Here is a 12,684-nt window from a genome sequence, read left to right on the forward strand (position 1 = left end):
AAATGAGCATTTACAATCTTGATTTAAAGATCCCATGGTATTAAGCCAACATTTACAGTAATGCATTGTGTTTAGTGATTAAGAAAAGTGATATATTGAAATACCTTTTGTGTGTGTGTGTGTGTGTGTGTGTGTGTGTGTGTGTAAAATTTCAAAAACCTCATCATGGAAAAAAATACTGGTCCATTGGTCCTCTAAAAAACAGATAAATCACTTTATGTTTTAAAAAAATCTGCATTAAGATATTAAACTGACTACAATTCATTACCTAAAAATTTAGGTAAGACTATTATTTATTTATTTTTTAAAAATCCTTTTTGTGGGGTGAAATCCCAGAAGATTTCATCCACCTAAATGCACTTGGTGCTGCTCTCAACTGTTGTACCACAACAAAAATAGGCTCTTCTTCCATTCATGAAAAGTCTCATGTAAAGGAATGACATATCCCAAGTCAACTTGAAGTGTTCTGAAAACCATAATGCTTGTCTAGAAACGTCTTACATGACCAGAGTCCGGGTTGAAAAGGCGTTCACATACTTCCGAGCCTGACCAGAAGCCGTCACCTGATCTTCCGTCTTTCCACATGAGGCAGCTTCCCAGGCGCCACCACAAGGCTAATGAGGGGAAAGAGGCCAATGGCGAGGTTAGACAGGAGACCCATACTTCAGCCCCAGAGGATTCCCAATCCCAGCAAGGACAGCTGATGGAATTCTGACCCTCAGACAGCGAAAGGAGATACCAGGGAGCCTTTGTAAGATAAGATCTGACTTACAGGACTCCAGCATTCTGAAGGGATATTAATGATCAGAAATCATTTATTGCTAAGAGAGAGGAAACCCCACTTCAGAGAAGATCACAAGCTACAGTTGCATCTTGGCCCTTGAGCGCCTTTTGTTGATTAGGGTGATTTTTGCAAAGTTGGGAGACAGGAATGGGACTAATCCTCCCAGATACCTAAGATGTCTCTCAGGGCGTTTACTCATTATGCAAACGGGGGAGGGCTTCAGTTCTCTGAGAGAAAAAGCTCCCACAGGTCCTGCAATCAACTCACTACTAAACATAGTATGTATTTTGTATTATCAGTGAAATATCAATTAATTTAGAAATCTCTGTTGTCCAGGTTAGACACGCTGAAAGATCTACTAGGCAGCATCAATATCCGGGTCTGGTGTTCAACACATCACAGTCATGATCTCACTGACACAGCACAAGCACCCTGAGGGGGAGGTTCTTTCTCTCTTCAAACTGGCAGGAAATGGAGACTCAGAGAGTGGACATAACCTGCCCAAAGCTGCTCCGAGGGTGAGGAGCGGAGTGGCTTCGGGCCCAGGTTTGTTTCCTGCACAGTCTGAGACCCTGCCTTCCCTCCATATTGCTTCCAACTGAAATACGTACTTTTTTGCTCTACTTAGTTCCTGAAAGGATTTATGATGCTCACAAAATAAATATAAGATAACAGGGATTAAACAGTAGCCGAGGCAGGGTCATGGGGAAATATGGAAAAAATAAATAACACGACGATGGGGTGATATTTGTACATAAAACGTTTGTCATGAAATACAGTGTGCCAGCTTAGGTGTCAGCCTCAAGCCTGTGCCTGAGCTCTCTAGCCATCACCGCAAAGGGAGACACAGAAACACAAGCAGATTTGGGGTCTGTGAGCTCAAAACTAAACCGGTGGTTTAGTAAAAGCCCAACTCTTCCCGCTATGGACATCCAAGAGGGATTTTTCCATGGGACAAAAGAAGAAGCCAAAAAAGGCCTCTCCTTTTTAGAGCCTCCAAGGTCCTGTAGAGGACAAAGTGAATGCATGGGAACCAGGTGGGGTAAGAGGCACCGTGGGAGGTTCGTGGGGCTGTGCCCAGGTGAAGGGGGGATGGTGCACTGAGACACTGCCAGGGAAAGGACAAGATGGGGAGGAGAGAAAAAAGGAACGTACCCTGGGTAGAAAAATAGCTCAAAAGAACCAGGAAGCTGCAGTTTGTACACTGCTTATGGGAGGGACTGCGAGAGAGGAAGATCAGACAGATTTGGTGACAACATTCAGCAAGGGTCACCATGCGCCAGCCATGCTTCCAAGCATTTTCCGTCTTTAATCTCACGCATGTCATCCTGACACAGGTTGCCAGAGGCACAGGGGCGGATTGGTGGCCCTGTTTTGCAGACCGGCCAACGGTATAGGAAGAAAGAATGTGGGCAACATCCCCAAGGTTAACCAGCTAAGAAGTAGTGAAGCTGGGCTGAGTCTAGGCCCTTGGGAGTGTAGGACGCCCCTGCCATTAGTGTCCTTAACAGTGGAAAATTGCAGGCTCAGACCAGTGAGGTCTTGGATTGCAGGAAGAAGTGTTTAGATGGTGGGGTGGGGGGCAGAGTGAAGGTCAAAATCATCAGGCTTTGTAGCAAAGAGGAATCACTGGCGTTTGTACAGTGATGGGGTTTCCTAGGCTAGTGGCTGGAACAAAGTGTCAGTGACAGAAGGCTTACGGTGCCATGTTTCTAACTTGGGAGCTTGCACAGACACAAAGCTGGTTTCCCGGCTTCTGCCCCACCTGCCACACAGTCTCACCACTAATGCAAAGGGCATCATCCAAGTTTACACACGTTTGCTCTGAAGGCTCAGAAGCTCAGCACCTACCCTGAAATATTATATAGCGAGATGGATTATCATAATATTTTCCTGGAGTTGTGTATCATAAGGATGACAGGTGTTTGTTTGGGGCTGACTTCTGCCTTGGGTCACATTTAATCTTTTCCTAAACAAAATCACCAGAGTAGTTACAGTATTCCTTTGAAATAGTTCTGAATAAATGATGGTTCTCCAGGTTCAAACAAGCAGATTAAACACACGTTTCTCTGGTGTATATCTGTCCGTACAAATTCCATATTTCAATTAAGTCAGTTGTTTCCATGTTGTTGCTAAATTGTTCAGTGCCATGCTGAAACACCAAATTGAGGCATGAAGCCCAATTAAGAAAAGCTGATGTTACCGTTTCAGTGACTGAGTTAGAATCTGTTGCCACTGCCATGGTGTGACCTGTCACTACTCCAGACTGAAGAGGGAAATATGGCGGACGGCTGCATGAAGGATTACGCAATGCTCAGAACCAAGGGCATGGGTCTTAAAAACAAGTGAGTGAAGAGGCTACAGAAGGAAATACCTTCATATGCCAATATCTTTTATGTAAATCCCAAATCACATAAGACACATACAAAACCTCAAAATACCTATTTTGAGAGAATCCATACAAACAGATGGAGGGGAAGGGGGAATGAAGGTGAGATTGGAGAGAAAAGTGAGAAACAGGGACAAATGTTTCTATTTTTCTCTGGTGAAGAATTTTTCTACTTAATACTGCTCAGCCATCCAAAAAAAAAAAAGAAAGAAAAATTTTGCCATTTCAAACAATGTGGATGGAACAAGAGGGTATTATACTAAGCAAAATGAGTCAATCAGAGAAAGATAATTATCATAAGATCTCACTCGTAGGTGGAATTTAAGAAACAAAATAGAGGATCGTATGGGAAGACAGGAAAAAATAAAAGATGAAAGCAGAGAGGGAAACAAACCCTAAGAGCCTCTTAATCATAGGAAATAAACTGAAGGTTGCTGGAGGGCAGGGGTCTGTGGGAGATGGGGTAACTGGGTGATGAACATTAAAGAGGACACGTGATGGGCAGTATATAAGACTGAATAATCACTGACCTCCACCTCTGAAATCAATAATCCATTATATGTTAGTTAATTGAATTTAAATTAAAAAAATTTTTTTAAAGAATTTTTCTTAGCTGTGCTTCAATAAACATAGACTTAATTTTTCTAAACATGTAAATTATGTATCTTCTTGAAATTCGACTGTGTTCTAATTGGCTCTCCTACATGGCTCAACACTTTATCCATGTTTAGCTCTTTCTCCAGGAGTAGATATTTAAAACAAGATCAATATGAAAAAGGTACCCTATATTTTTAATTAGTGTTTTAAGGAAACTTTTCAAACAGTCAGTTTTTCCTAAGTCAAAATAGAATTTTCCAAGAAACAAATCGAATTCCAGAAAATGGAGCATCTCAAGGGCATATAAGTCCTGTAGCTCAAAGCCCGGGGAGGGCAAGACGGTTGGAACACATGACTGTCCTGGTGCAGACAAACACCAGAACCCAGTAGCCACTGTGTAGAAAAGCCAGTGGGCACCATGAGCGGGCATCTCCTCTTCTGTGGGTGTGAGTACTTCTTACAACAATGAATGAAAAACCTGGTTAGAGCAGACCTAGACCAACAGGGTGAGAGTTACGGAAGAGCAGAGGCACCAGTACTCAGGTAAGAGAAAAGGTGCTCAGGTCCAGCAGCTGAAATGATGATGGCCTCCTCTTTTGCTTCTTTCTCTCTCCTTACCTCTTCCTTCCCTCTCCCTACCTTGAAGCCCTGTGGCCCTTGGCCAACTTTTCAAGCAAACAGAAGAGTTTTGACAAAGGGGGATTAAATGTCTTCATGCTAGAAGAATATTTTTTACTACTGTCATATATACCTTTGTGCCTCCTTGATTCCGTCTTGAATTTTAGCTTCCTTTACAGGATTGATTAGAATTATGGATTTCTGCACATGAATTCTCGTGTTAATGCAGCCCTGTCACTCAAATGCTAATTCATTTCAACATTAATAATCCTACTACACATCCTCCTCCTCTTGCCAGAGAGTCACCTTGCTTATCCTGTGATGGGCCTTTAATTGTCCTCGGGGCAGAAGTGAACTGTAAACAGACTGTCAAAGCTTTAACTGGGATATCCTGCTAAGGCACTTGAAATAAATACTTGGATCCTTTGTGGAAAACAGAAGAAATAAAATGAGACAAGACCATGTCCACAGGTGGTTTTCTGTCAGAATTAGATTGTCTTCTTGTTTTCCTTTAGAATATAGGTTTTTTCATCATGTTGAACATTATTATATTCACACTGAAACGTCACACAATAGCTGATGTTCAAAAATCTTGGCAAGCTACGTGCATTCCAATTCAGAGTTCTAATAAAAAATTTGCATCAGTCATAAAAAAATGATTTTGAAAAACCAAAGCAACTCATGAGACAGTACTGTTTTTCTTTAGTTCTGTTTTTAAATAATAAATAGGTGCCCTAACAAGTAAGAACAAGAATTATCCGATTATTTTATTTAACCCATCTGAAGAAAAGATTTGCTCTGGATTAAAATTCTAAAAGTCAAAAATTCCTTCCCCAAAGGGCATCATTTAAAGATGTATCAATTATAAGACATAATGTAAAAATCTTGAAAACTGTTGAATCTTGAACGTCAGGGATGGACCAGCGATGAAATGTCACTAAGGTAAGGTCAGTGGTCAACTTCTCCCACGCATGAAGGCCTCCCATTGTCTGCACAAAACAGTGAAATGACCCCAACTTCAGGGTTTTTAACTTCTCATAGAAAAAAGCCTTAAAAGTTAGGGAATTAAAGGTTCAGGCAGTGATTGGAAGTTGCCCCATCCACTTGTGCCTCAACTGCCCACCCAAAGCCAAGTTAACTGTTGCTAATGTGATTATAATTTTCCCCAGTTTGGAGTTTTCCCTGCATGTCTCAGGGGTATTGTTCCATCTTACATGTTCATAGACTTTGCAAACATTTATAGGCTAGGATGTCACATATTAGTTCAGACTATTAAGATTAAGACAAGTGCCAAATTGCTCCAAAGCAATTCTATCTTTGCTGGCCCAAGGAAGAGTTAGCATCATAGTGTTTACTAAGGTGAACAAGAACAAACAAACAAACAAACAAATCCATGTCTTGTAATGTCTGGGGCAGGGCATTCTGAATTTGAGCTTGATATCCTTTTCCCTCCTTATTCAGCCTTTTCTAGTTCAACCCAAAAGCTGTATATGGCCAACTTGCTTATTTTAAGACATATATAGAAAGCAGGTCACTGAAGTACTACCAACACTATGTGAATACTTGCTGCGGCAAGTGGAAAAAAGTGACCCAAGCGAGAACAAAATGAGTACAGAGGTATCCAAAGGAGCAGGTCAACAACACCACAGTACATTAAGAAATACCTAGAAAGACCTATGTCGTGTGTAGACAGATTGTTTTCCATGTCTGTTGACATGCCAACACAAGAAGCAGAAAAATAGAGAAAACCAATTAATCAGTTGTTTCATCTCCATCATACCAAAGGTAGCTCTGACTACCTTTATTTCAGGAATCAGTTGAGTCAGCTCTCTCTTTGGGTGACCCACTGACATAGTTCTGCAAGAGTGGAACCGGGAATGAGAAAGAATGTGCTAGAGGAAATAGTACACCACAGGGCAAGAAGCCCTGGCCATAGGGGAGGCCTCCTTGCCTCTTTCTGACAGAGACTGTGTACAGCCTTTGCCTAATAATAGATAACACCAATGTCCATGGGCAGTTGTGCTGTCATTTTGAAAGCAATGTTATCTCCATTTCATCGTCCTACCAACCTTGTATGATGAGTGGAGGACATACAAGAGTCCTCAAGTTATAGACAAGAGCATTTTGGTCTGAAGAGGTTAATGAATTAGGATCACATAATCAGAAAATGGTGGAGTCTAGACCAGACCCCAGGTTCCTGTTGTCTGCATGCTAGTTTATCGTGCTCTTCAGCAATGCTGATCATACAAAAAGGATTTGCCCTGTTTTTAAAAAAAATCATTAACAATTCATATAAAGATAGGAGCAATCAAAAACACATGGAACTGAAAAAGGGAGTCTCATCTATTTGCAATAATATTTTAAGAGTCCTCAATGCTGTGTAAATGTGTTTAAATAATAATGGCCCGAGAAAGTCACTTAAATTAAATTCACTGTTTTACAAAAGAAAGGCCATGACAAGCCAAGTCAGGAAATTAAAATTTAAAGCTGTCATTCTGTGGTTAGAAAAAAAGCGGAAAGTGAGTGAGTAAAACAGCATATGAACATATCTTTTACACTTGGGTTTTAAATAGGAATAAAGGGAAATTATAATTTAAGAGAAAAATACAGAAGTTCAGAAGGCTTATAACTTAAGTACAGTTTCGGATCTGCCACTGAAAATGTTTACCTCAAGTAATGTTTATTAGCATAATAAAGTTATTTCAAAATGTAAAGCTAATTAAAAGCATTTTGAAGAAAAGAGGTAGCTCTTTTCTCCTTGTTGAGGAGGGAGCTTTGCATTCATATGTGTGTGTCCCAAACTGCAAGCTTTCTAAGCCAAATTTTATTTCCCCAAATTAGATAGTTTTATAACCTTCTAGACTCCATCATCTACCCCCATACAATGAGGGAAAAACATGGTATAATTGTCTAACATGAAGATCTCACATATTCTGGGCTACATGAAAGAGACACAAATATCAAAAATGTCTCAGAACATTTTTATTATGAGTACCTGTTCACTGGTACAATGTAAAATTAAAGCACCTTTAAAAAGAAAAAAGAAATTCAACAATTATAAGATTGTGCAGCTGCCACAAATTCCTTTTGGAAGAAGGCTGAGCATAAATAATTTTAAAAACAAAAAGAACATTATTTGTGCCCAATGGATAATATAGCCTCTATGTAAGCATTATAGTTTATGGATTGTAACTCGGAGTTCTGAGTTGTTAAAATTCATTGCTTCTCAATGACAACCCACATAACACATGGACATACTTAGCACCCTGATTTTGGTCTCTACATACCTTTTTCCACTGAAAGGATCAGAGCTCTTGGGGGAAATGGTTAATTCCAGGAAGAGAGCAAGGAAATATGACTATTAAGTTATAGCAGTGTAAATTAAATGAAATCGAAAATTCTGTTCCTCAGTGGCATTAGCCACATTTCAAGTGCTCTAGCCACATACGACTAGTGGTTATCAAACTGGACAACAGCATATTGGGCATTTCCATCACTGCAGGAGTTCTATTGGACAACACTGGTCTAGAGATTAAAAGAGATTTAAAAGACTTAACAACAAAATGCACTGTGTGAAACTTTTTCATTTCTGATTAGAAAAATAAAAAGAATCTTTTTTGGATTAATGGGGGAAATTTAAATAGAGCCTCAGAATTAGAATATTAAGGAATTATCGTAAATAACAATGTGTGACAGCGGTATTAGGTCATATAAAAAAACATTTTTAGAGATACATCTGGAAGTACATAAATGAAAAAATGTTGTATTGTCTGGAATTTTAACACATGATAAAAATAGATGCAGTAAATATGGTAAAATGTTAATAAATCAGAATAAATCTAAATCAGAATATTTTCTATAATTCTATGTATGTTTGAAACTTGTCATAATAAAATGTCAAACTCACAGCTTCTTGCATTTCTAGTTTTAGAATATCAAATGTGTATAAGCATGTGCATTTCTTATGTACATTAGAAGCTAGAACCACAAAGGTCCAGTAGTTTGGCCTCAAAAATAGTAATTGCTCTGCCTAACGTGTTATTGCCATAATTAAGCCAGGGATGATTAAAACTGAAATGAGGGAACACAGAATTACTGTAGTCTTCAATAAACTGTGCTTGTGTTTAAGTTACCTAGACTACTGGGTGGATAGGATAGACAATCAATTGCCCTATATAAGTGGCAGACATTTTATATTTTAGAAGTATCAAAATTTTAAACTTTTTAAGGAATCATATCTAGTTGTTTTAATTAAAAACACTATGATAAAAATATCAAGACTATTTGGCTAAAATCCCATTCAATATGTGATTTATTTTAAGTACAAAAGCTGTAGGTTATATAAAGTACTCTTAAGCTGAAAAGCCAGACCATGTAGGAAATGCATTTGTTCAGTAATGCTATTCACAAGCAATCTGCCTAATTAAGTCAAACTGAATTATCAATGGAAATATATGATAAAGTATTATGTCCTAAACAGACAAAATTACCAAACTGCATAAGAACCTATGCAAATATTGTTGAATTGGGACTACATGAAATAGAAACAATATATGCTTAAATATTGAGATTCATTTGATGAATTTCCCAATATTTATCACAGTAGTTTAAAACATTTTAGAAATCGCCTATTTCTATGGTATCAGAAGCTAGAGCTCCAAGACACAAAACAATGGAAATTCTTGGTGTGTACTATTCATTCATTTAATGAGTATTTCTTAAAATGAATTAGTTATCTATTACAGCAGGTTATTAAGATATATTTAAGCAATATGAATCAGTAAACCATATAGTGCAGATAGAAACATTGACTCTAAAATTAACTTCTGGATCTCAATTATTTCATTTAGAGGAACTGACAAATACTGCCTTCACTACATGATCTATATGAATGGCTTAATCCCATTATACAGATATTAGAATCTGTAGAGTACCAAATACGACTCCTTTATATGGCAGAAAATATAGATTAATGAAACAGGGCTCTACTTAATTTTGAGTCTCAAAGATAACTAATATTTCCATTAAATAATATATAAATACATTAACGATAAAGTTCCATACTGATCATTTTTTTAAAAATACAATAGCATGTTAGATTAAAAAATCTGACAACTTACTTTTTTATAATACTGACAACTTGCCAGTTTTATATAACATATCTTTTATATCAGTTCCATGTTCAGCCCTAATGGTTTTGGCCAAACACTATTCAGTTAGGCCCAAGAGCTAGGATTCAATTTTAGTAAAGTAACCTGGGGTTTTCAACTTACCCAATGACAGTTACTCACATCATGATAACTGTCCTCAAATATACTTACATGTTCACTATCTGAAATTCAGAATGCCTTTTTTCTGTACTACTGTAAATATAGGTTGAATCCCAGACTAGGTTATAAAATATATGTAAGATTTACTCTAGCTTACTATACTAACAACTACGGTCAAATTCTAGGCTCTGGAAACCTAGGGCCAAGTATTTTGGAAGGAAGATGGAAAGAAAAACAAAGAATGCATTGCCTTTCTGGAGCCAGGATCAGTCTAGGTAAAATTTTGAAAGAGCTGGCCTTCGCCTTGACATTCTTCTAACCTGCTTTCTAGGCCCCCTTTGGCCTCAGTGGAGTTTGTTCTCTTCTTCCTGTCCCAGTTCTTGGTGACACACAGGCCTGACTGACTCAGGAACACTCCAGAAGCCCCCCACACCCTGGCTTTCCCTCTTCTGTATCCTATATTCCAGTCAACCATCAGTCTCTCACCAAAGCAGTTGGATCAGATAGAGGCCACAGGAAAACAATCTGATTACAAAGCAAAATGTGCCTACAGCCCTTCTAGCTGTATTTGTATTACTTAAAAAATAATACCAAATATCACCAATCCGTAAAAAGGGGAAGTTTTAAGATTCTCACAATTTGGGGGGAGAACACCTACCACAATGATGGGGAAGCCCTTAAGAGGAAAAAAAAAAAAAAAAAGACAAGTTCTCAAAGCACACCAACTTATTCTGGTTACATTAATTCACAGTACAAATAGCACTTTCCACTTCTGTCTCTAGGTTTTCTATACATCTTAGGGTTTGTGAAGTTTCCTTCAGGGTAGCTCAGAGGCGTGGAGGGGAGGGCTCTGCAGGTGGCTGGATGCTGGGCTACTTCATGTTGGGAACTGCTTTAAATACTTTAGGGGAGTAAATTTGCATTCTTTTTTACATTTGGCTCAGGATTAATTTGGCATTTGCTGTATTTCATCAACATACACCTACTTCAGGGTTATAAGGGAAATCTCTTTTGATATTAAAACCCAGGAGCAGACCATCAACTACGGCTTAGCCACACAACACTGGCAGCTGACTTTCTTATTCTGGTAGTCAAATAGATGGTAATCATTTTCCAACTAGTTAATATCAAACTTAATTTTAAACCCAAATAGTGCCTGAGTTTTGATGGCTTACTAATTAAGCATAAAAGGTAAAAATTGGGAAACAAAAAAAAAACTGTATCCATAAACTTTTTATGACATGTTTAAGAGCAGAAGAGGAAGATATTGACACGTGTAAGCACTGATCTTGCCCTCAATCACAGTAAGAAATGCTTCACTTCATCACACTTTGAAAACCTGCTCTAATAAAAGCTTGTGCTGTGTCTCATGTGAGTGGCAATAAGGAATGTTAGATTTTTAGACATCAAGAGTTAAAAGGCATCACTCCTCTATAACTAACATCTTAAAATAAAAACCCCCCAAAACCCTCCAGATGAGTGTTTTGGTGAATGGCTTTTAAGACACCAATGTTGGAACAGTAATTACCTGCAAGGGACTCGCCAGGGACCTGTTTTTAGGTACTGTAAATGCTTTGAGAACATGGTCTTCATCTTCTGATACTGGCGTCATTAAAACGGAACTTGTGAGAATATTCTAAAGGGAAAGAACAATTTGGAATTTAAATGACCCTGGAAAACATGAGAGCTGACACAATTTTGACACTGTAGAGAGGAGATTATATGAAGTGATACACATGAGCAGGAACAAGTGCGGGAACCTGCCAGAAATTCTCTTCTTGCTGAGTTTAGAGAAGACCTTAGCTATGCCCCAATCCTAATCCCACTGTGGCAAACACTTCTAAAACAAAAAGCTTTGGGGTCTGACACAGTTCTAGGCAGGAGGTGGGCAAGATTTACTTAGCGCTAGAGAACTCTTTATTTTGTATATTGGTACCAAAATATTTTAGAGCTACAAATTAATGGCAGTGCAGTATAATGGTTAAAAGCATGGAATCTAGAACAAGACTTTCTGAGTTCTAATCCTGAACCACCACTTATTGGCTATAAAACCTTAAGCAAGTAAGTAAGCCTCCTTGTGCCTGTTTCCCAGTTGGAATAATGGCAAAGATGATGTTACCAATTTTGCAAGGCTATTGGGAGTCTTCAATGAGGTGATACCTCTGAAGCTCTTAGAATGGCACTTACCCCTTAGTACATACTGAATAAAGATTAACAATTATTATTAGCTCTGATTCTCCATAAAGGACAACCATTTGCAAACTCCAAACTTTAATGATGGTGGTAACTGAGTGCTAAGAAGAAAGGAGCCATTAAGCCATGACAGGAAATGGAGGAAACAAAGTACATATCACTAAGGGAAAGAAGCCTGTCTGAAAAGGCTACACCGTGTATGATTTTAATGATAGGAAGTCCTGGAAAAAGCAAAACTATAGAGACAGTCAAAAGATCAGCAGTTGCCAGGGGTTGGCAGGGCCAGAGGTTGGTGGTGAAGGGACAAATAGGTAGACCGCAGAGAATTTTTAGGACAGTGAAACTACTGTGTATCTATCCTATTCTAATGGTGGATACATGTCATAAATTTGTCCAAACCCATCGAATGTATAGCACCAAAGGTGAACCCTAATATAAGCCCTAATATAGACTTTGGGGGAGGAAGGACCAATGATGTTGGTTCATCAGTAGTAACAAAGGTACCACTCTAGTGGGGGGTGTCGGCAATGGGGAGGGCTATGCAGGCACGGGGAGGGGGTGTGTGGAAAATCTTGGCAGCTTCATAGCTTTGCTGTGAACCCAAAACCGCTCTAAAAAATAAAGTTTATTTAAAAAAATGGTGGCAAGCAAAGTCATGCAGTAGTAAGAACAATAAAGGGTGTCTGCTATAGACACGGACTGACCTCATGCTAGATGCTACCTAAAACCAAACAGGAGGAAATACTACCCTTAGAAGACAAACACTTCAAAAGAAAATGTAAAATTAACGTTCTGCTTTCATGGAAATATGTATTTTGGCGCAGGAGATTTTT

At 38.6% G+C, this 12,684-nt stretch overlaps 1 protein-coding gene across 4 annotated transcripts in view; it reads right to left on the minus strand.

The window, feature by feature from the left end:
- Positions 1-300: 300 nt before the first annotated feature.
- Positions 301-12,684, minus strand: part of MYB (MYB proto-oncogene, transcription factor) — a 32,589-nt gene continuing 20,205 nt past the window's right edge. For 3 of the 4 annotated variants that reach the window (XM_032339446.1, XM_032339448.1, XM_032339447.1), the window contains 2 exons: positions 11,187-11,294; positions 301-614 (listed from right to left, as the gene is read on the minus strand). In XM_032339446.1, coding sequence (XP_032195337.1) covers positions 498-614; positions 11,187-11,294 — 225 coding nt within the window. In that variant the 3' untranslated portion in view covers positions 301-497. The remainder of the gene's footprint in view (positions 615-11,186; positions 11,295-12,684) is intronic. The other variant, XM_032339445.1, reaches the window with a different exon arrangement.

Source organism: Mustela erminea, chromosome 4 (assembly GCF_009829155.1).
Source record: "Mustela erminea isolate mMusErm1 chromosome 4, mMusErm1.Pri, whole genome shotgun sequence".
Classification (NCBI taxonomy): domain Eukaryota; kingdom Metazoa; phylum Chordata; class Mammalia; order Carnivora; family Mustelidae; genus Mustela; species Mustela erminea.